The sequence below is a fragment of the Pongo pygmaeus genome, chromosome 5 (assembly GCF_028885625.2).
Source record: "Pongo pygmaeus isolate AG05252 chromosome 5, NHGRI_mPonPyg2-v2.0_pri, whole genome shotgun sequence".
In the NCBI taxonomy this organism is placed as follows: Eukaryota; Metazoa; Chordata; class Mammalia; order Primates; family Hominidae; genus Pongo; species Pongo pygmaeus.
The window spans coordinates 10,503,217-10,528,399 of NC_072378.2; the positions used below are offsets into that span (position 1 = coordinate 10,503,217).

The 25,183-nt window shown below is 42.7% G+C and overlaps 1 protein-coding gene across 5 annotated transcripts in view; it reads left to right on the forward strand.

Annotated features, from left to right (window-relative positions):
* Nucleotides 1-25,183, forward strand: part of GCNT2 (glucosaminyl (N-acetyl) transferase 2 (I blood group)) — a 101,064-nt gene that overhangs the window by 46,160 nt on the left and 29,721 nt on the right. Inside the window, exon 1 of one of the 5 annotated variants that reach the window (XM_054490066.2) lies at nucleotides 10,355-11,705. The exons of the other annotated variants lie outside the window; for them this stretch is intronic. Within the exon in view, the coding sequence (XP_054346041.2) occupies nucleotides 10,781-11,705 (925 nt within the window). The 5' untranslated portion in view covers nucleotides 10,355-10,780. Of the gene's footprint in view, nucleotides 1-10,354; nucleotides 11,706-25,183 lie in introns of those variants that run through there. 5 annotated transcript variants of the gene reach the window in all.

The following is a 25,183-nucleotide window of genomic DNA, read 5'->3' on the forward strand; positions in this document are numbered from 1 at the left end:
TGGAGTAACCAAGTCAGATGCAGTGTCAAAGCCCAGGCTGCGACTGGGAATGAAAGGCAGTTCCCCCACAGTGAGCTGAGACTGCCCATGACAATGGTGGCCTTGAGGACTTCTGCCTGTGCTTAGGGATATTTCAGGTGGCAGAACCACCCCTGCACACACAGCCATGCTGCTTCACTAAACCTACCCTGGAAGGTGGTCAGGGTGCTCACAGGCCTAGATGAGCCAGGTTTGGCAACAGAGAGAGATGTCTTGAGATTTGTCACGTACTAATTACATGCAAGGCATTGTTCTAAACTCTTTTTATATACTAGCCTATTTCAATCTCTTAAGAACCCTGTGGGGTCAGCGTTCTTAATGTCTCCATTCTGTAGAAGAAGAAAGGAAACGGGGGCATGCAGAGTGGCTCTGCAGCCTGCCATAAATGGTGGCATCTGACTGCCCTGGCATATCTAGGACTGGCCAAGAGAAGCTTGTCCACTCATGGGTTCCTTGTTACCTCCACCAGAAACCAGGTTCGGTGGGCACCAGGACAACATATATGCATGTGCTTATATACCTACCATCCCCTTTAACTCTCATTGCCTTGTGAGGTAGTTTCATTACCTCCATTTTACAGAAAAGAAAACTGAGGCTATGAGTGTAAATTACTTGCCTACATTCTCTATAAATCCACCCCTTTGCACTGCAACCCAGATGGCACATATAAAGGGGGTGTGGGTAGAAGGATGCTCAACATTATTATTTTCCCTCATTTCACACTTACTCATCTGGAAAAATACAGAAATTATAGGTGGTTGTAAAGATCCCAAAATTGCAAAATTTAGGATGTGGGGGAGCATGATTAGAATCTAGAGCAGAGATCAGTGAACTATAGACCATGGGCTAAATCTGCCTATTTTCGTACTGCCCTTGAGCCAAGCATGTTTTTTGTTTGTTTGTTTGTTTACAGTCCAGAGGTCTTTTATTTTTTTAACACCTATGATGCCATGAATTCATAGAGAAGAGGTTCCAGCAGCTCAGGCTCCTTCCCACTGGCTCTCATAAAGTGTGCTTCTCTGGGTGGAGCAGGCTGGCGCTTCAGTTGAACCCAGGCACCTTTCTCTTTGTCTTCTTTCTTTTTCTGATCATTTTCCTTCAAGCGTTTCAGGAAGCTATCTCGGCTCTTAGAGTGCTTAATGTGCTCAATACGCACATTAATTCTCTTGGCGAGAATCTTGCCCTTAACTTGTTTGTTTACAACAATGCCAACGGCATGCTGGGGAACACTGCAGACTCTTCCAGCTTAGCCATGGTAACACTTGGGGGCATTCCTTTATGAACAGTACCCATTCCCTTGATGCCTACATGTCACCTTTCTTATAGATTCGCATATAAGTGGCCAAAGGAACAACTCCATGTTTTCTAAAAGGCCTAGAGAACATATATTGGGTGCCTCTCCTCTTTCTCTTTATGTTCTTCATCTTGGCAAATTAATTTTTATGTGATGAATTAAATCCTCTTTCCTATCAACCAAATTTTCCATGATAGTGTATCTCATACAGCATCTATTTAACTGGAAGGTGGCAGTTCTGGCCAAAAGGCTGGGTTAACATTTTCTTTCTTTTTTTTTTTTTTTTTTTTTGGAGATGGAGTTTCACTCTTGTCCTCCAGGCTGGAGTGCAATGGCGCATTCTCAGCTCACTGCATCCTCCGACTCTCGGGTTCAAGAGATTCTCCTGCCTCAGCCTCCCAAGTAGCTGGGATTACAGGCGCCTGCCACCACGCCCGGCTAATTTTTTTGTATTTTTAGTGGAGACGGGGTTTCACCATGTTGTCCAGGTTGGTCTTGAACTCCTGACCTCAAGTGATCTGCCTGCCTCGGCCTCCTGAAGTGCTGGAATTACAGGCGTGAGCCACCACGCCCGGCCACATTTTCAAATGATTGAAAAAATATCTAAAGAAACAACTTCGTGACATGAAGAGTTGTAGGAAATTCAGATTTCAAGATCCATAAAGAAAGTTTTATTAGGACACAGCCGTGCATTGTTATGGCTATTTTCACACCTCAACAGCAGGGCTGAGTTGTTGCAACAGGACCTAGTGAATGGCCCACAGCTTTAAATACCTACTACACAGCCCTGTGCCGAAGAAACACTGACGTCTAAAGTAGAATCACATGGCAAACATATTTGGCTCACGTTATCTGAGGAAACAGTTTGATGGTAATTGTGAGTTTCCTACATAATGGAAGCCTACCTTTTTGTGCAAAGAATAGTTAACTAAAAAAACAAAAACCTATTCCAGGAGTCTGGAATTCAGGATCCAGAGGAAGAAGCATTTGAGAGTGGAATGGAAAGACTTAGGGGGAGGTAGGAGGAATGGGTTGGGGAGCTCCAAGATGAGAGAGGGCCTTTGAATAGGACCCAGACAGAAAGAGATTTGGGGAGAGATAGAGAGACATACATAGAAAGAAGAACTTGGATTCAGAGATCATTGCGATCAGAAAAGGGGAAAAAGTGTTGTAAGCAGGAGCTCAGAAGCACTCAGGAAGCCGGATACAGTGGCTCAAGCCTATAATCCCATCACTTTGGGAGGCCGAGGCTGGAGGATCACTTGAGGCCAAGAGTTCAAGACCAGCCTGGGCAAAATAGCTAGACTCCATGTCTAAAAATAATAATAAAATTAGCCAAGTGCCTGTAGTCTCAGCTATAGGAGGCTGAAGTGGGAGAATCTCTTGAGCTCAGGAGTTCAAGGCTGCAGTGAGCTATGCTTTCACCATTGCACTCCAGCCTGGGTGACAGAGCGAGATCTCATCCTAAAAAAATTAAATGAAAATGAAAAATACAAAAGAAGCACTCAGGAGGCTGGTGACAATTGGGCGTGTGTGACTTTGGCCTAGCAATTTTACCTCCCTGAGGCTTTCTTGCACATCAAATGGAGAGAAATCACACCTCGCCCGAGGGGGGTGCTGTGCAGTGTGAGGGGGAGGTGACCGCCATGTAGGGCAGGGGGTGGGCTCTGCACTCAGACGCCTCCCGCAACTCCTGGAGTTGCCTCTTCTCATCCCAGGCAATTGACTCCATTCCCTACCTTCAGGAGCTCAGCCACAAAGTGAGCAGAGTGGGATCTGTCGCCCTGGGAAATTGGCAAGATGCTAAGGACACCTCCTTCCTGATAGGTCACCAAGCAGTCTGCCCAGAGCTCCAGGAGCAGAAGTGCTCACGGGCCAAGTTAAGGGGCTCAAATTCCATGGTTCCATGGTTTGTTGAATGCGTTTATTTTTTATTTTATTTTATTTTTTTGAGACGGAATTTCACTCTTTTTGCCCAGGCTAGAGTGCAATGGCATGATCTCAGCTCCCTGCAACCTTCGCCTCCCAGGTTCAAGTGATTCTCCTGCCACAGCCTCCCGAGTAGCTGGGATTATAGGTGTCTGCCACCATGCCCAGTTAATTTTTGCATTTTTAGAAGAGATGGAGTTTCACCATGTTGGCCAGGCTGGTCTTGAACTCCTGTCCTCAGGTGATCCACCTGCCTCAGCCTCCCAAAGTGCTGGGATTACAGGCGTGAGCTGCTGCACCCGCCCTATTGAATCCATTTAAAGCAAACGCCAGGTCATTGTTTTTGAACTTCGTGGTGGTAGGAGGTGCACCTTAAAATTAGCGCTTTGCAAACACTTATTCCTTGATTTAACCCACCACCACTATTCACCCAAAAGTGGGTTTATTTGTTGTCTTTTTTTCTAACTTCTGTAGCTGATTGACCTCATTCAAGAAATATCTGTTGGATACCTCTGCTCTGCACTGCCATTTTCAGTGGTAAAGAGTAGATGAAACTGGCCGGGCTTATTGGCTCTCGCCTGTAATCCCAGCACTTTGGGAGGCCGAGGTAGGTGGATCACTTGAGGTCAGGAGTTCGAGACGAGCCTGGCCAACATGGTGAAACCCCATCTCTACTAAAAACACAAAAATTAGCTGGACATGGTGGCGCATATCTATAATCCCAGCTACTCTGGAGTCTGAGGCAGCAGAATCGCTTGAATCCAGGAGGCGAAGGTTGCAGTGAGCCAAGATTGAGCCACTGCACTGCAGCCCCTGGGCAACAGAGTGAGTGAGACTCTGTCTAAAACTAAAAAAAAAAAAAAAAAAAAGAGTAGATGAAGCCCCTGTCTTCATGGAGCTTACATTCTTTTTTTTTTTTTTTTTTTGAGACGGAGTCTCGCTGTCGCCCAGGCTGGAGTGCAGTGGCATGATCTCGGCTCACTGCAAGCTCCGCCTCTTGGGTTCACGCCATTCTCCTGCCTCAGCCTCCCGCTTAGCTGGGACTAGAGGTGCCCACCACCTTGCCTGGCTAATCTTTTGTATTTTTAGTAGAGACGGGGTTTCACCGTGTTAGCCAGGATGGTCTCGATCTCCTGACCTCGTGATCCACCTGCCTCGGCCTCTCAAAGTGCTGGGATTACAGGTGTGAGTCACCGCGCCCGGCCCGGAGCTTACATTCTTGTGGAGGAGAGAACATTGAAAAGGATAAGCATACAAAAATGAAGTTAACTTAGATCCATTTTTTTGTTGTTGTTGTTAAGATCATCACTTTTGAGTACTTGTTTAAGGCAGATATCTGGATTAACCACATTGAGGAACTGGGAGGAGGCAGAGAACTGGAAACTGTGTTAAGTAAGGGTTGACTAAACCCTGCTTCTGGTATGAGAAAGCCCAGCTTATCTTCAGAATGGATGCTGAGGCAACATCAAACTATAGGAATTCACCACATTGCATAATTTTGTTTTAATATGAATTTCTCTGATCTCTAGTGTGAAAAGGGTGTGTTTCTATACGTTCATTGACCATTAGTTTTTTCTGCTTTGTGATTGTCATGTACTCTGCTTGCTTTTCTCTTTGGTTATATACCTTTTCTTATTAATTTACAGGCTACCTCTTCACAAGAGGAATATTAACCTCTAGTCTTATAAGACTGTTGTCCCAATCTATTATTTCTGTATTCTGTGCTATTAAAAACAATGCCTCAATGAAAAAACCCACTATATTAAATAAATATATTTCAGAAATGCATTTTTAAATAGAATGTGCAGAATATATGTATAACATGTCTATAATCCATTTCTATTTGTTTCACTAAATGTTTGTATTCTGCTTATAGTCAAAGAAAGCTAGGTTGGCCTATTTTCTTCACAGTTTTCAAGTCCTTTCATAGACATTAACTTGTTTGATCTCTATAAGTACTAGAGATATTGATCTAGTAAAGTAATAAAATGGGGCTGGGTGCAGTAGCTCATGCCTGTAATCCCAGCACTTTGTGAGGCTGAGGCGGGTGGATCACTTGAGGTCAGGAGTTTGAGACCAGCCTGGCCTACAGTGTGAAATCCCGTCTCTACTAAAAATACAAAAATCAGCTGGCTGTGGTGGCTGGCACCTGTAATCCCAGCTACTCGGGAGGTTGAGGCAAGAGAATCACTTGAACCCGGGAGGGGGAGGTTGCAGTGAGCTGAGATCGTGCCACTGCACTTCAGCCTGGGCCACAGAGCGAGACACCATCTCAAAAAACAAACAAACAAAAAACAAGTAATAAAATGGGCATCGAGCTGTATAAATGCTGTTATCCTTACACCAAATGATCTCACACAGCTCTGCGTTTGTAGTTGAACTTACTTAACCTACTGCTGTCGGCAAGGGACCTGAGCCTGCCAGTTTTGTTTCCCTATTCTAATTTGTGACTTTGCATCTGCTTAGCTATAAGAACATTTTATGATCGTGTCTAAACTAAGAGTTAATAGGCTAAGCCTCGGAGGGATTTAAAGGATGTAAGCTTTGATGCTTAAGCCAAAGAAGACAAAACTGGCATCCTGAGGGCCAAATGCCATCCTTAGGGGTAAGTTTGAGTTTTTCTGATAAAATTCAGGTTTCTCACTTCTCTTAAAACACTGGAAGAGCTGGCAGCCCTGGGCTCATGATCCCGTGTGGCATTAATTGCCAGGGGTTAGGGGGGTGGGGAGGGATGCAGGCTTCCTCATTCCCGGTAGCCCCCACCCAATCCTCCTCAATGTCTGCTGCCCTCCGTGAACTCACCAGCCCTGCTCGTCTGACCCTTTACCAGCTTCCTGCACTGTGCCTTACCTGCCTGTAGGCATTTGAGTACCTGAATCCGTCCTACAATGTGTGATGATTATTGTGGTTGCTCGGAGATCTGTTTGTGCTCACTTCCTGCATCTCGCTTGTGGCCAAAGAGTTGGAGGTTGCCAGCTGGACAAAACTAAAGCCTTAGACACAGATGAAGATGGAGTGGTCTTGGTGGAGATGAGAGGACTCATCAAAAAGCATTGCCTTAAAAAAAAAAAAAAAAAAAAAAGCACTGCCCTGATTGAATAGCCACTCATTCTGCAGAGGGTGATGAAGAATGGCAAGGATTTGGGAGTAGGTCAGACTCAGGTTCCAGTCCTGCCCCTCCCCTGACCGGCATCCACCTCAGCCTTTGTAAACTCACCTGCAGTGGAAGCAGAGCTCGTGGAAAATTAATGAAAACTAATTCACTGTGAGGGAAGAGAAATCCCAGCACTGCTCAGAGGGCCCCCCAGGCAGCCCAGCCCTTGGTTTTCATGTTGAGTGTGTGTGTGAATATACATAATAAAATAGTAATATATATATACACACACTTATATGCATATATAAATATATTTGTGTATATATGTATATATCATGTTTTATATGTATATATATTTAAAAATATTTTAAAATACACATGTAATATATATTTTAAATATGCATACAAAAAATATATCTCTTAAAGTACATATATAAAATATATATTTATAAATGCATATATATGCATATATGTATGTGTATAAAGTATTTTATATAAAAACATTTATATATTTACATATATTTATATATATAAAATATATATTTTATGTAATATATAAAACATATATATAAAATTATATAATTTATATATAGTATATATAAATTATATAATATATAGTATATATAAATTATATATATAATTTATATATTGTATATATAATATATATTAAATATTATATAATAATATATCATATAAATTATATATTATATAATATAATTTATATGATATATTATTATATAATTAATATATAATATATAATTTATAAAATGTATATTATATATAAAATACTTAATATATAATATATAAAAATGTATATTATATAAATATATATATTTTATATATGATATATTTAACTATATAAGCATATATATAAAATATTTATATATTTATATATAAAATATTTATATATTTATATATAAAATATTTATATATTTGTATATATAAAATATTTATATATTTATATATTTATATATAAAATATTTATATATTTATATATATAAAATTTATATTTATATATAAAATTTATATTTATATATATTTATATAAATATATAAAATTTATATTTATATAAATATATATATAAAAAATATATATATATATAAATATATATATATATTTTTCCCATGGACTAAAGGGGAGGCAGTGATAGGGAAGGAAAAGAGTGGAATTTAACCTCTGGAAATAAAGCATTTGAAAGCCTTAAGGTAATGCTTTTTTTTTCCATTACTAAGAACAGAAATCAAAATATCAGTTCATTAGCAGGGTCAGAAGTGTTGGATATTTTCCAAAAGAGAAACAACAACAGCAATCATAGCTAATGCTTATGGAACATGTACCAGGTGCCCAGATTCTTGCCAAACCCTCAACAAGAGGTATCTCATTTAGTCTTCTTGACAGCCATTTGAAATAAGAGCCACTGTTCTTTATCTTTTCACAGTGGGAGGACCTGGTTGTGTAAAGAGGTTAAGTAACTTTACCCTGGCACTGTGAGCAGCTGGGATTTAGCCAAACAGACTGGCTTCAGCACCTGGACCAGGGAGCTGTAGAATTAAGGCTCTCGTTTCTATCCAGCTGAATGACGTTGGGGAGAATATTTTTAAAGGCCCCAATTTGCTCATCTGTAAAAATAACCGGGTTGTGATGGGTGATCTCAAAGATTCCCCGCCAGCTCTCTAGCAGCTCACCAAATTAATATCCAAATCAATATCCATCGCATCCGTGGCACTGTTGCCATTCATTCCTGCAGTTCACTGTAGGAAGTTAAGGGGTGGAGTGGAGCAGAGAGGGGGCAGGGAAATGGCTGCATTGTGAATCAAATGTTTTCCTAACAGGAGCAGCTGTTCCAACTGGCACAAGCCCCGGCAGGTAGGATTGCTAGGTGACTACGGGAGTGAGATGGGAGCAGGGCCCACTCTTAACATGCCTCGTGTGGCTGCTACAGTTGATCTTTTAGTTGGACCAGTTAATTTCTCCCTTGGAAGTGTCCTTACCGTCCGCATCAATCCCCAATGCACTTCACATTGGCTGCGAGATCGCTTGCAGCACTGCAAGCAGGTGAACTCTGAGAACCCTCTGTAATGCGACCAGACCTGTGCTTTTCCCGGTTCCCCTGAATTACACTGACTGATACTTCCAGGAATTTTGCAGCAGCCCTGGTGGTTTTGTTCTTTCTTCAGAAAAGGAAGTTGGAGAGGGGGTGGGTGGGAAGGAGAATGAGAATCCTTTAAGTTCTTTGAAATGACCTCAAATCTGAGGCTGTCAGGCTTTTAAAGAGAGCCAGTAGGTAGTCACTCCACATATTGTAGATAATACTGTGTCAACAGCTCAAGTTATCTGAAGCTCTCTTTGTGAAATGGGACCCAGCTTTTCCTCTCTGGGAACATTATCACATTTCTCTCCGGCATGCAAACTTAGGTGTGTTTGATGAAGGGAGCCTGCCTCTCCACTCCTGTGGGTACTTCTTGCAAGGTGGAGATGAGAGACTGAGAAAAGAAATAAGACACAAAGTATAGAGGAAGAAAAGTGGGCCCGGGGGACCAGCGCTTAGTAAGTGAGGACTTACGCCGGCGCTGGTCTCTGAGTTCTCTCAGTATTTATTGATCACTGTTTTTCCTATCTTGGCGAGGGGAACGTGGTGGGGCTATAGGGTGAAGGTGGTGGGGAGAGGGTCAGCAGAGAAACATGTGAGTAAAGGAATGTGTGTCATAAATAAGTTTAAGTGCTGTGCCTAAATGTACACACGTAGGCTAGATTTATGTTTAACTTTACATAAACATCTCAGTGCAGTAAAGAGTAGTATTACTGCCATGATGTCTCACCTCTAGCCATAAGGTGATTTTCTCTTAGAATAGAATGTATGGTTGGTTTTACATTGAGTCATTCCATTCCCAGAGATGTGCGGGAGACAGATGCCTTCCTCTTATCTCAACAGCATTGAGGCCTTCTTCTTTCACTAATCCTCCTCAGCACAGACCCTTTACGGGTGTCGGGCTGGGGGGCTGTAAGGTCTTTCCCTTCCCATGAGGCCATATCTCAAGGTATCTCAGTGGGGGGAAACCTGGACAATACCCAGGCTTTCTTGGGCAGGGGTTCCTGCGGCCTTTCGCAGTGCGTTGTGTCTCTGGTTAATAGAGAATGGAGAATGGCGATGACTTTTACAAAGCATACTGCCTGCAAACACATTTTTACCAAGGCACATCCTGCGCAGCCCTAGATCCATTAAACCTTGATTCAATACAGCACACGTTTTTGTGAGCACAAGGTTGGGACAAAAGTTACAGATTAACAGCATCTCAAAGCAGAACAAAATGGAGTTTCTTATGTCTTCCGTTTTCTACATAGACACAGTAACAATCTGATCTCTCTTTCTTTTCCCCACATTTACTTCATTATATATCAACACTGACTCTTTCATGTAAAATGTCACTCCTAGGTTCCTTCTGCCCTCGTGTTGTGCCTGTGCCCCCAAGGGTGTAATTCATTGTTCCCTCTTCCCATGGTCAGTGTGTGTGTGTGTACTATATTGACACATCATTAGAATCTAAATTAATCGACCTTGTTATATTTTTCTGCCACTGATAATCTTCTGCTTAGACATGTTACAAATGTATTTTTTAAAGTAAGTTTTTGAAGAGACAGGGTCTCACTGTCGCCCAGGCTGGAGTGCAGTGCTGCCATCATAGCTCACTGCAGCCTTGATCTCCTTGGCTCAAGCAATCCTCCCGCCTCAACCTCCCGAGTAGCTGAGACTACACGTGCGTGCCACCATGCCTGGCACACATTCATTTTTCATTATCTGTGTCTGTATGTGCCCAGAGGTAGAGATAGCACTAAAATGAAAAGAGGTGGCAGAGAACAGAAAGAGAAATAAACCAGAGGAGCCGATATCCTTAAATTGCTGTGGCTTCCAAGGACTGCCAGCAGGTTGTGGGACTAGCCAAAAAAAAATAGAGCCTCTGATTCTAGAAGGCTTGGAGAAAGCGTGAGAAGGGAGATCGTATCGGAATAGATTGACAGAAGGGGAAGGCGGTGAGGGTGAAGCAAGAGAAACTCGGCTCCAGTGAAAAGGACCCATCACTGCATTCCAGAACGTAATTTGCATTTCATATGTAAATGAGGAGGCTTCCTGGAGGCTGGGCTGGGCTGGGCTTAGCTGAGCCTCTGCAAACAGCAGGGATTCAGCCCTGGGGAACTGCAGACCAAAGTGCGAGAGGGACGCACCGCATCTCCAGGCACATCCGAAAAGGATGGATGAGACACCGAAGCAGAGGATACAGGAGGATTAAAGGATTCGGGAAAGCAAGCAGCCCTCTGGAGAAGCTGTCGAAATTCAAGTCTGGCAAGAGAAGTAAATTCAACATCTCACACCGATCATTTCTCATCCCCTGAAAAGAAGAGATTGTTTCCCCAGGGAAGTGAAAATAATGAACTTTTGGAGGTACTGCTTTTTTGCTTTCACTCTGCTCAGCGTGGTCATTTTTGTGAGATTTTACAGTAGCCAATTGAGCCCGCCAAAAAGTTATGAGAAGCTGAACAGTTCCAGTGAAAGGCATTTTAGGAAAACTGCCTGTAATCACGCCTTAGAGAAAACGCCAGTCTTTTTGTGGGAAAATATATTACCATCACCTTTGCGAAGCGTCCCTTGCAAGGATTATCTGACCCGGAATCACTACATCACAAGTCCCCTGTCGGAAGAAGAGGCTGCATTCCGTTTGGCCTATGTCATGGTCATCCATAAGGACTTTGATACCTTTGAAAGGCTCTTTAGGGCTATCTATATGCCCCAAAATGTCTACTGTGTTCACGTGGATGAGAAAGCCCCAGCTGAGTATAAGGAATCTGTGAGGCAGTTACTGAGTTGCTTCCAAAATGCTTTCATTGCTTCAAAGACAGAGTCTGTGGTTTATGCAGGCATTTCCAGGCTCCAGGCTGACCTGAACTGTCTGAAAGACCTTGTCGCCTCTGAGGTTCCCTGGAAGTACGTCATCAACACCTGTGGACAAGACTTCCCCCTGAAAACCAACCGGGAGATAGTTCAGCATCTGAAAGGATTTAAAGGGAAAAATATCACCCCAGGGGTGCTGCCTCCTGACCATGCAATTAAGCGAACTAAATATGTCCACCAAGAGCATACAGATAAAGGTGGCTCTTTTGTGAAAAATACTAATATTTTGAAAACTTCACCTCCACATCAGCTGACCATCTACTTTGGCACTGCCTATGTGGCGCTTACCAGAGAGTTTGTCGACTTCGTTCTACATGACAGAAGGGCCATTGATCTACTACAATGGTCAAAAGATACCTATAGTCCTGATGAGCATTTCTGGGTGACACTTAATAGGGTTTCAGGTAGGTACTAATTTCCATTCTGATTGATAGATTGAGTTTGCTAACATTCTGCTCGCCTAGAGAACTGACTCATTTGAAATTATTATGAAATAAATTTAAATACTTAGAAAACGATTAGTTTGGTTGCTTGTAGCAACAGTTTATTGTTGACTGTTGTCTTATCAATATGTGTGATATAGTGATCTGAGAAATGCTGGCTGCTGTCGCCCCAGCAAAACTAACTTTGATTACATAGTTGCCGAATTTTAACTGTTGTTTAAATTAATACTTTTTATAGTCCTTGATAAACACAGCTGTAACATAACAAAATTGACTTTTAAAATAAGCATTCTAGAATTTAAGAGTTGAAATAGGTGATGTTTCTTTTGGACGGATGTTAGACATCATCTTCATTGATGCAGTCCCATTGCTCCAAGTTCATGGAGCTGTTACAGGGGTACTTACTGGTTTTAGAATCTTGGAAGCTGCTTCGGATGTTCACAAATCATCATTCTGGCTGAAATATCTCCGGTTTAAGATCTGAACAAGTAGCCAGGTCTCAGCTCTTCTCGTTTCTACAAATCTAACCTGATACTTTAGCCTGGAGGAGTGGGTAACAAAGAGTTGGAACATACGGAGAGAGAATCTAGCTACAGATGATCCAAAGAGAATTCTCAATTTTTAAGTCATAGGTTTTTATTGGACATTCCAATTTGCAGCTTCTTGTTTTTATATACTGTGCAGTCTTCGGTTGTTTATGATAATTTGGGAAAGCGTCCAAGGTATGCCAGGCAGCTGAGGCAGAAGATAGCACCAAGCTCCCTCTTTGGTTCAGGACTGGGTTTCTTTTCTAAACTCTGTTTCCCATAGGTGGTCTGTGACCTGCGTTACGTCTTTCCCGTGTGTCCCCATGTGCTTGTTTTCAACAGTGACCCAGCATGGTTGTGGGTGACTGGTGACTCATGAGCACAGTGACCCTGACAAGCCTCACATACTTGCTGTCTACACATACACACTACACAACCACACCACACATACACACACACCTGCTTGCCATTCTTGAAATAACTTATGTCTAGTGTCATTATCATTGGCATACTTTCAAGTGCTGTTTGAAGCCACCTCATGCCTGAAAGTAGACTCAATGCAGGAAGGTCCCCAATAACACGGCATTCCTAAGAGCTAAACTAGAGTGACAGTCACAAAAATCTACTTAGAGAGGGACAGAAAGAGGATGGGCAAGGTGGCTGGAGACAGAGAATTATGCTGTCTCATGCGCAGTTTATTTTCAGAGACGCTAAACTGTCAGGTCACAAAGACTTGTAGGAGGGGCAGTGAACCAACATTTATCACAGTGGTGACAGCGTTAACCCTTTCTTTACAATCACTTATTTTAAACACATGTAAATACTGCATGCATGGCATTTAATCTTATTTTTGTTGGTATAGTTGGTGATCGCCTACATCATTCCTTTTAATGATAGGAAGTCATCGTGTTAGCCTCACGTACAGATGAAAAACATGAGGCTTAGAGAGACTGAAGCAATAGTGTGTTCACGTTGTTCACATAGCTTTTCATAGGCAAAGCTGGAATCTGACCCTGCATTTGTGTGGCCTGAAGTGTGAGCCATTTCTCTTGCACTAGGAAAAGAAGGAATGAGCATTTCTTTTTTCCTGTATATCTAAAGCAAATTTCCTGCAGAATCCCAAAAAAGGGAAAGGATTGAGGGTGTTCGGAAAAAATGAGGAGGGCTGTGGAAGGAAGTTTCACCTGATCACTTAGAGCTGGAGATGAGGTTAGCAGGGATATGGTGTGTATGTGTGTGGTGTCCCAATATGCTTGTGTGGTGTGTGTGTGGTGTGTTTGTAGTGTGTGTGTGTGGTGTGTGTGTGTGGTGTGTATGTGTGGTGAATGTGCGTGGTGTATGTGTGTTTGCAGTGTATGTGCCTGGTGTGTGTGTGGTGTGTATGTGTATGTGTGTGGGGTATGTGCGTTTGTAGTGTGTGTGGTGTGTGTATGTATGGTGTGGTTGTGTGGTGTGGGTGTGGGTGTGTGTGGTGTGTTTGTAGTGTGTGTGTGGTGTGTGTGTATGTGTGGTGTGGTTGTGTGGTGTGGGTGTGTGTATGGTGTGTATATGCGGTATATGTGCGTGGTATGTGTATGATGTGTGTGTGGTGTGTGTGTAGTGTGTGGTGTGTTTGTAGTGTGGTGTGTGTTTGTAGTGTGTGTGTGGTGTATGTGTGGTGTGGTTATGTGGTGTGGGTGTGTGTGTGTGCGTGTGGTCTGTGTGTGTGGTGTGTGTTTGCAGTGTATGTGTCTGGTGTGTGTGTGGTGTGTATGTGTACGTGTGTGGGGTGTGTGTGTGGTGTGTGGGGTGTGTGTGTTTGTAGTGTGTGTGGTGTGTAGTGTGTGGTGTGTTTGTAGTGTGGTGTGTGTGTTTGTAGTGTGTGTGTAGTGCGTGGTGTGTTTGTAGTGTGGTGTGTGTCTGTAGTGTGTGTTTGTAGTGTGTGTGTATGTGTGGTGTGGTTGTGTGGTGTGGGTGTGTGCGTGTCTGTGTAGACAGCAACTATATGAGGCTTGTCAGGGTCACTGTGCTCATGAGAGTCCCCAGGTGTCCTTTCTGGAAGGGATCCACCATCCCTCACAGGCTTCTGTGCTGTGTCCGGGGTCCATCTGGAGCAGGCTTTGGTCTGGGCCAGTGGCAATGGGAAGTGGCCCTTGGTTGATGTTCTCAGAGAAGCTGGGGACTAAGAAGCAACCAGGCAGATCTGAATGGTTGAGAATTAAGTTTTAGTGACTGTTTCATAAGAGTGTATTGGACTAATTTTCCCTCACCTCAACCACTTGCAAAAAAATTTTCCTGAATATCTGTCACTATTTTAAAAAATATATTTTTTGGCTGGAAGCGGTAGCTCATGCCTGTAATCCCGGCACTTTGGGAGGCTGAGGCGGGTGGATCACCTGAGGTCAGGAGTTTGAGACCAGCCTGGCTAACATGGTGACACCCTATCTCTACTAAAAATACAAAAATTAGCTGGGCGTGGTGGCAGCCACCTGTACAATCCCAGCTACTCTGGAGGCTGAGGCAGGAGAATCGCTTGAACCCAGGAGGCAGGGATTGCAGTGAGCCGAGATCGCACCATTGCACTCCAGCCTGGGTGACAGAGTGAAACTATATCTCAAAAAAAAAAAATTAAAGAAAATTTTTTTTAAGTTAGCTTTTTAAAAACAATAGGAAATATATTTTAAAGGTCCCAAATTTTTAAAGTTTTCACTCCATCAGCTACCAATGTTAATACTTCCTTGTACATCTTTCCAGAGGTACTTTATTATGTTTATAGGTAATAAAACTGATTAAACATGTGGAGAACATTACTTATGGACTTTAAGTTCACTACAGATATACTCAAAAAAGGAAAAATGGTCCTTATTTTAGGTGCCATATTGTCTGAGAAACAAAATACAGCAAAATGTGTCTTTTATTTAAACACATCATATGCAGACATTTAAGAAGCTCTTTTTTCATTACTTTGAAGCATTTTTAAAGCTAGGTACAAGGAATTTTCTGGACCAAAGTTACCAGGGACCTTTGCCCCACAGCATCCAACTGCGATGAAGTGCAGAACTCTTGCTGATAGAACACCTGCTATTCCCTTGCTCCAGGCTTTATAATGGCTTCTCCTGATCTTAAGGGACCCTTAAGGCTTGGCCGGGCAAGGTGGCTCACACCCATAATTCCAATACTTTGGGAGGCCAAGGCAGGAGGATTGCTTGAGGTCAGGAGTTTGAGTCCAGCCTGGGCAACATAGTGAGATCCCTGTCTCTACAAAAAATTTAAAAATTAGCTGGGCATAGTGGTGCATGCCTGTAGTCCCAGCTACTCAGGAGGCTGAGGAAGGAGGATTGCTTAAGCCTGAAAAGTCAAGGCTGCAGTGAGCAGGATTGCACCACTGCACTCCAGCCTGGGTGACAGAGTGAGACTCTGTCTCAAAAAAAAAAAAAAAAGGCCAGGCTTAAGCTCTTCATGTGGCATGACTTCCAGGACCTGGCCCCCCACCGCTTCTGTCTCTACCCTCATTTCTTTTTATTTGATGCCTCATACTTTTTTTTCCAGCAACTACTTGGCCCTACAATTCGCAATTTTCACCTATTTTTTTTTTTTTTTTGAGATGAAGTCTTGCTCTGTCGCCAGGCTGAAGTACAGTGGCACGATCTCAGCTCACTGCAACCTCCCCCTCTCAGGTTCAAGCGATTCTCCTGCCTCAACCTCCCGAGTAGATGGGATTACAGGTGCCCACCACCAAGTCCAGCTAATTTTTGTATTTTTAGTAGAGACATGGTTTCACCATGTTGGCCAGGATGGTCTCGAACTCCTGACCTCATGATCTGCCCGCCTCGGCCTCCCAAAGTGCTGGGATTACAGGCATGAGCCACTGCGCCCGACCTAATTTTGACCTATTTTTTTTAAGGCTTTTTATGACATCCTCTCATAAAGAATGCCCTTCGTGTCTAATGCCCTTCCTGTCTAACTCTTCATCCTTTATGTCTAACTCTGTCTAACTCTTCATCCTTTATGGCCCACCTTGGAAGTCACTTCCTCTGGATGCCATGTCTGATCACCTCCCTCCCAGATCATTGTGTTTCAACTCTGGGTTCTCCTGGACCTAATGCCACTGCTGTCAGCATTGAATTGTAGTCATCTATTAACTGAATAGCTCTTCTACCAGACCTCCTCAGTATTTGAGCTCCTTAAGCGTAAGAAAAGTGACATCTGTCTTTATGTTCTCCACCACTACTCCTACGCTGCATGCATCACTATGCACCTGCCAGATCTGATGATATGCAGGTTGCTAGATGGGTGTGGAAGGGTCTGGGGAGGGGCAGGAATGTGCTGGAGAGTTCTGAGAAGATGGGCAGAACATCTGAAAGTGTACCCTGTACCTAGGGTGGGGGATAATTTTTGGTAGTAGGGATTGGAGAAACAGTAGGTAAAAGTCCACAATGGCCAGGCCAACAAATATCAGTAAATATGAGAGAGTCCTGAAAGAATTAGCAAGCCCCACTTTATTCCAGATAAAATGTTAATGGGATAGAGTCTTTCCTTAGAAAATCTGGCTCCCACTCTGGGCCCATGATGCAGTCGGATTCTGATGCCAAGAGAAAGTCGCAGCAGGCGGCGTATGCAGACGCCTCCACTTAGTTTCTGCCTTCCTTGCACCTGGTGTGAGTCTCTCCTACACCTGCCACCCACTGCCTCCTCCTGCTAGTACTACTCCCGGGCTACTCACATTCATGCACTGGGCTTCTTCTCACTTAATTTGATGTAGACTTCTCCTGAATTGCTGGCTTAGGAAAAAAACCAAGACTATAAGAATATGAGAGGCTAAGAAGAGACAACGATAGAAAGAAACCAAAACATCTCTCCAGCTCTCAACAACTGTAAACACTGAGCTATTTAGAAGGTACATGTTCTCTGCAGGAAGGTCACCGGGACCTTACATCTGGGTGTGGCCGCATCAGTCCCAGTCTTTTTCAAAATATGCATTGTGTTCTCTCTACATCAGCCCAGACTTTGAATTCAGTTTCTAGGACCACAAAGGATGCATTCACTCATGCTGATTGGACCCGTGACTGAGAATTAATTACAAACGTTGAATGATGGGGTAGAATCATGTCTTAACAAATGTCACCAGGACATTCGAGTCTGTAATAACGCTATTTGGGGGGCTGGAGGACAATCCACACTGGCATTTGTCTTGTCAATATGGAGATAAATTCTGGCTGAAGGAGAAATTCCACAAAACAGATACTTCCATAGGTTCGTATCCATTGAATAGACTCTTAAAATAATATTTTTGGATAGCCAGATGATATTAAGTATGCATAATAAATGAGAACATGATTTTCAAAATATTGTGTTAGTGATGTGGGCCAGTCTGGCTTATTTAACCTCTTCAGTAAAGGGCTCTAGGCTCTTCCCAGGTCAGTAATTCAGGTAGGATCACAGGGGAAGATTTTAATTTACAATGTATCCCAGCTCTTGTGAGCACCTAGATAGATGGGTCTACGTCATAAGATGCTGAGCTCCTGGTAGAGAAACCTTAGGCAGGTTATAAAGTATTTACACAGTAAATTATGCTGACGCTATAGCCATTTGTAGAATCATTTGTGATGTTTCTAGCCACTAGCTCCACTCTACTATTTGGGAAGGATCATCTCCTTCATTGGAGAATCTGTACCCTAACATTTCTGCTCGCCACCCCTAAAAAGGAAATAATTGGGAAACGCTACTCTTAATTAGCTCTTTTATTTTTATTTATTTATTTATTTATTTATTTGAGACGGAGTCTCACTCGGTCACCAGGCTGGAGTGCAGTGGTGTGGTGTCGGCTCACACAACCTCTGCCTCCCTGGTTCAAGCAATTCTCCTGCCTCAGCCTCCCGAGTACCTGGGACTACAGGTGTGTGCCACCATGCTCAGCTAATTTTTTCATATTTTTAGTAGAGACGGGGTTTCACCATGTTGGCCAGGATGATCTCGATCTCTTGACCGCGTGATCCACCCACCTCAGGGTCCCAAAGTGTTGGGATTACAGGCGTGAGCCACCACGCCCAGCCTTAATTAGCTCTTAATTCCTAATCTCTAGAACAACATTTTATAAAACAAGACAAATTGGGTTAAAGTATATATTAGTATAAAGTACATATAAAGTGAATATTGAATTAAGTATAAGTACAATCATGATTGGTAAACATCTACTAAGCTGAACATGAATTTAATTCTAGCGGAAAGGATGACCATCCTTTCTACAGCTTTAGAACCGGCAAGATCATTTCTCCAACTCGTTCATCCTCCTGTCATTCCTTATTGATTGTATAAGACAGTTTTTTCTAGAAGCAGGAGCTGTTTTTGTCTTTGTTTTGTTTTGAGATAGGGTCTCCCTCTGTCACCTAGGCTGGAGTGCAGTGGCATTAATTTGGCTCACTGCAGCCTCAGCCTTCTGGGCTCAAGTAATCCTCCTGCCTCAGGCTGCCAAGTAGCAAGGACTAAAGGTATGCACCACTACACCTGGCTCATTTTTAAACTTTGTGTAGAGATGGGATCTTGATATGTTGCCCAGGCTGGTCTCAAACTCCAGGGCTCAATTGATTCTCTCCTCAGCCTCCCACAAGTGCTGAGATTACAGGTGTGAGCCATCGCACCTAGACAGTTGTCTTTGTTTTAAATGAAGTATTGCATTTCGATGGCTTTTAAAAACAATAAAATATTAGTGGTATACCAAAGCTATATATAATTGATATATGTATCTATCAATGTACATAGTACAATGATCAATATATACTCAACGTCTAAATTATCTCTTGAAAATACATATCTCTGCCCTATTTCTCTTTACACAATACAAAAGCATCTCCTTCCATCCTTCTTTGTTTGAGCCCACATGCTATTAGGTAAACGACTTTGGAGACAGACATAGTGTAAGTCTGTCCTCCCAATATTTGCCAGCTGTGTGACACTGGTGTTAGTTTACGCTGAGCCTTAGTTTACTCATCTGTGATGATGGAGATAATAAATAGTACTTAGTTCCCAGAAAAGTTAATGAGTATTAAATAAGCTAATGCACATAGTACAGGGCTTCCTAGACTTGCCCATGCCTCAGAATCTTCTGCAGGTCCTCTTAAAGCACAGATTTCTGGGCCCTACCCTGAAGTTTCTGATTTAGCAGGTCTGGAGCAGTCCCCAGAATTTGCATTTCTAACAGTTTCCTGGGTTATCCTGCGGCTTCTCATCTGGGGGCCACACTTTGAGAACTGCTGACACGGACCATCTTTTACAGAGACTGGCACATGTATAGATTTGCAGCAAATGCCGATTCTGTTCATCTCCAACCACCAGTAAAAATAAAAACTAGTTGATATAAGGAAAAGCTTTATGGTGCTGATTGCGTATGGCAGACTTCATGAAAGTGGTATGCAAATGACTGATATTTGGGAAGTACTTATATTAAGGAAATATTATGGGCTCTGGAGTGAGACAAACGCAATATTGAATTTTAGCTTTATCTCCATTAGTTTGATGACCTTGTGTACCCTGAACCTAAAACTCTTCATTTTGTAGTCACAATAATGATGACTACTTAGTAAGGCTGTTTTGAGAATTAAATTTTAAAAATGAGGTAAAATGACAGGTTAAGTGTTTATCCACTTATTAATGTGAACATTTATTAAGAAAAACCTAAATGTGGTCTTGTGTTCCTATGCTAATGAGATCCTCAAGGTGTTGAATAAAAGCAATTTAAATCTCACTATAGAAGGATGTCCATGCCATGGCTCTCCGACCATATAAATCTAGATAAAGATGTACCCAAAGATGGATAGGAGGAAATGTGTGAAACTTTAAGTAAACTGACAAGTTCAGGTGGATATCGGTTCTTTTTTTTTTGAGACAAGGTCCCTGCTCTGTTCCCCAGGCTGGAGTGCAGTGGTGTGATCACGGCTCACTGTAGCCTCAACTTCCCGGGCTCAAGCAATTCTCCTATCTCAGCCTCCCCAGTAGCTAGAATTATAAGCCTGCCTCACCATGCCCTGCTAATTTTTAATTTCTTGTAGAGATGGGGTTTTACTATGTTGCCCAGACTGGGATATCTGTTCTTGATCATTTTGATTTCCATTAGTGTTATTGATGTACTTTTTATGACCACCAAAAAGCTTCACTTACCTCTTACAGAACACTATGAAATGTGTATTATCCATTAGAAGAGTGTTTCCTTAAAAACATGAAGGATGTCAATAGTATCTATTTTTGAAATCAGTCATATCACAGGAAAGGAGCAGGAATTGGGTTGCTTTATTTTCTTTTTTCTTTTTTTTTTTTTTTTTTTTCTTTTTTTTGAGATGGAGTCTTGCTCTGTCCCCAGGCTGGAGTGCAGTGGTGTGATCTCGGCTCGCTGCAAGCTGCACCTCCCGGGTTCACGCCATTCTCCTGCCGTAGCCTCCCACGTAGCTGGGACTACAGGCGCCCACCACCACACCCAGCTAATTTTTTGTATTTTTAGTAGAGACGGGGTTTCATCGTGTTGGCCAGGATGATCTCGATCTCCTGACCTCGTGATCTGCCCATCTCCGCTCCCAAAGTGCTGGGATTACAGGCGTGAGCCACCGTGCCCGGCCGGTTGGTTGGGGTGCTTTATTTTCTTAAGCTGTACCATGTTCCAGAAAGGACTTAAGGTGTTATAATATAATTTCTTGGGAAAAGAAATCAACATAGCCAAGATCTGAAAAAAAGAGAGCCTTTTCACAATTATTCTATATAGGTTTTGACTGGCTTGGCCACATCTTCCCATTTTGAGTGTTCAACCTCCTCAGTGTTAAAACAAATTTTGCCCATCCTTTTTTCACAGGAGTAATTTTTAAACTCTAATAGAAAAACTTATAAACACACACAACAGTGCAGAGAACAGTACTGTAATCCTCGTGTGCCCATCAGCCAGTTTCAACAATCATCAACTTGTTATGCAAACTCAAAGCAAAAAAACCCAAAATGTATGACAAATCTTTGAGTCGACGCTATATTTCTCATAAATGAGTAGCTTCCTCTTTTCAGAGAAAATGCAAAATTCTGATATTCCAGACTGAGGCTTTCTCCTCATCCCATAACGGTTCACTGAAAAGTAAAAATATTTTCATCTAACTTCAGCTTTTAGGATATACCACATGAACCAGACTGAGTTTTCTTTTTCTTTGTTTTTCAGCAACAAAGCTGAATCTACAAGCACAAGCTGTTTAGGCATTCAAAGTAGGAGGCAGAATGCGGTTTGTTAAGATTTCCATTCAGCCGGGTGCAGTGACTCACACCTGTAATCCCAGCACTTTGGGAGGCCTAGGCAGGTGGATCACGAAGTCAGGCATTCGAGACCAGCCTGGCCAACGTGGTGAAACCCCGTCTCTACTAAAATACAAAAAGTAGCCAGGCATGGTGGTGCATGCCTGTAATCCCAGCCACTCAGGAGGCTGAGGCAGGAGAATCAGTTGAACCCAGGAGGCGGAGGTTGCAGTGAGCTGAGATTGCACCACTGCACTCCAGCCTGGGCAACAGAGTGAGACTCCATCTCAAAAAAAAAAAAAGATTTCCATTCTCTTGGCCTTCCTTTTTCTGGAGGAAAAATGGGAAGGAGTATGGTACTAAGAGTAGTAAATTGGTTAGTGGAGTACACTGGTATCCCACTGTATGGTTAGTGGGGTACACTGTTTCCTGTGTATCCCTCTAACCATTAAAGTTCCCTTGTTTTCATGTCTTCTCCAGACTGAATATTCTGTTTCCTCTATTAAAGGAAAAAAAGACAATGAGTCCAAAGTATGTTTGAATATAGAATTGACACGATGATATTTTGCCTTCAGCCAAATCTGAATGTATTTTCCATTACTGCATATTCTCACAGAGGCTTCTCTATGAGATTCATTGTTGTTAATTTTTCACATCTGTAATTTAATTTGAGATGCCTCAGTTATTAAGTTATTAAGCCTCGTTACTTTGCATGAGGTCTTTGATCTTGCAGCGTGATGTGGATGAAAGAATACAAACTCTGGAATAGGACAGATCTTTTGAATCCTAGGCCTCACTACTTAACAGCTTGTCAGTCACTGAACAAGTTATTTAACCAAACTGAGCCTCAGTTAACTTTGGTTTTAGGACATTAAAGAAAGTTTTCAAGGTGTTTGAGAATTTATTAGAAAGTAGGAATTGCCTTTTTTTTTTGAGACACGGTCTTACTCTATCACTCAGGCTGGAGTGCAGTGGCATGATCTCAGCTCACTGCAACCTCTGCCTCTTGGGCTCAAGCAATTCTTGTGCCTCAGCCTTCCGAGTAGCTGGGACTACAGGGTGCCCTACCATGCCTGGCTAATTTTTTGTATTTTTAGTAGAGACGGTTTTGCCATGTTGCCCAGGCTGGTCTCAAACTCCCGAGCTCAAGCAATCTGCTTGCCTCAGCCTCCCAAAGTGCTGGGATTATAGGTGTTAGCCACCACGCCCGGCCAGAAATTGTCTTAATTCAACTTCCACCCCATAAAATATATCTGGAATTGGTCTGGAGACAGTCTTATAGCAGTGACTATGACTTGCTAACATTTCTTTTCAAAGATATTTGTAAAAGGGCCAGAAGAATCTCTGGGTGGCTCCAAGGCTAGGAGGGTTTTTGTTGTTGTTTTGCTTTTTTTATTAGAGATGGGGTCTCACTCTATTGCCCAGGCTGGTCTTGAACTCCTGGGCTCAAGCGATCCTCTCACCTTGGCCTCCCAAAGTGCTGGGATTATAGGTGTGAGCCACCACGTCCGGCCAGGATGTGAGTGTTGATGACCCCAGAAAACACTAAGGATTGGAACAGTAGCTCATGAACTTTGACTTTTTAAATACTTCACACTGCACAGTTAAAAACAGTAGAATACTAAGCAAATGGAAAGTAAGGATTATGAGCCATGCGTGAATGTCTAATTTTCTTTTTTTAAAAAAGTGCTTTCAAGTACTGTGTAAGAGAGGCTAGTGACTTAGATACCAACACTACACAATTCTGTTCTAAATTTTAACCTTTGTCTGTAAATAACTGTTTGGCCTTGGGCATGTCACTTAACCTCTCTGGGCCTCATCTGTAAAATGAGGAAATTGGGCTAGGTCATCTCCGAAGAGATTCCTGTATTATTTTGCTTTAACTCTGGAGCATGCAGTGAAAAAAGCGGAAGTATTTGAGGCAGGCAGACTTAAGTTTTGTTGACCTGCTGTCAGATCTTGAGCAATTAACCTATCTTAACATGGGCTTCCGGTGACTCATCTGTAAATTGAGGACAATACCAATTTCATGAGATTGTTGTGAGAGTTACAGACCATGGGGGTATATCTCCCCTCTCGGCCATTGTTAATTCAGTTATCACCTCCATCTCTCCCACTTCTCCCTCTCTACAGTATATTAATGTCATGACATTCCTATTTATATTACACCATGGACAGTAGGATTAATGAAACAATGGCCTCTGGGCATTGAATTTCTCTCTTTGTCATGGTCACCGTGTCCACATCTGGATGCCAGCCACCACTACTGCCACAATTTAGAACGCAGGCCAGCCACCTTAGGCAGTGCGTGGGGGTGATTTTTGTGCTGTAAAATTCTGACCAAGGAGGAAACTGAGTACCAAGTACTTACACAATATCTTCACCTCTCTGATTCTTCTTAAAGTAGCACATTTCCCCTTGTTTCCAAGAGTATTTTCTTGATGTGCCCAGAGATGCTGAGCTGGACGAGGCTAGTGTAGTGTATTCAGTGTTGGGGAGGGAAGGGGCCCTCTGGAGCCAGACCATTTGGCTTCCAATCCAGCTTTGCAGATTCCTAGTGTGTGTGACGTGAGGCTAATTATGTTCTCTCTCTGATTCTCAGTTTCTGTATATGTAAAATGGGGGTACTAACATTACCTACCATTGTGCAAATGAAATGTATGAATACATATCAAGTGCCTGGAATGGCGCATGGTGCCTAGTAAGTGTAAATAACTGTTGTATTTATTCCACCCAATTGCCCTTGTTAAGGGGAAAATTAGCAATGAACAATTTCCCCTTGTTAAGGGGCTGGAAAAAATGCAGTCCCCCAAAGTGCCATTACAAAGGATCTGGAAGATTTTCTGAAACTCGGACAAAAGCAGCTTGAATTCCCTCCGTCTTTCAGCTTCCCATAGTACCAGAGCTCATCCTGCACAAGGAATGAGAGGAGCAGAGTAACTAAGAATCTGGCATTGGTGAGTGGGATCGATTGCACCAGGTGCGCTGTTCACAGGCGCGTCAGTTCATGTACTGCAATGCTAGGAAACACAGGGAGCCAACAACAATCCTAGGCCAGTGTTAATTGACTCTTGAAAAGAGAACACCTACAATTCCCAAATAACCTGAATCTTCTCTGTTTCTGCCTCAGTAAAATATGTGGTGTTGTTTCCACCAGAATGAGGGAGCACCTGAACCAGACTGAAACAGGGTGTTTCAATGAGAGGCATCTTGCCCATCTCCCTATCAGCTTCCATCCATTGTATCCCAGCGGAGGTAAGAGCAGGAGACAGTGTGCCATATGAATTAGACATGAGGCCATGTACCTTCAGGGTCTGCCAGTGGTCCCCAGAGAATTCAGAACTATGGTAGAATGCAGACGGTAGCTTCCCCTCTCTCCAAGGGTAGGGGGCTCACATCATGGCTTCTTGTAGCTTACGATCTTGGACAGATGTTTTCAATTCTCCACACTTGGTTTTCTCAGCCAAGGCATGATAATAACTGCTAATCTCATGGTGGCAAAGGAGGAGAAGGCACATGCTGTGAGCTATGAATTATGAACTCTTTAATAACTTATAACTCATTAATTCTAAAGCCAAGAGCTTCACCCCTGGCACGTAGAAAGAGGAAGGTTGCGGTGATGAAGTTTTTTTGAGTGGAAGATACGAAAGAAGCAGAAACTCAGGGTCCTTCAGG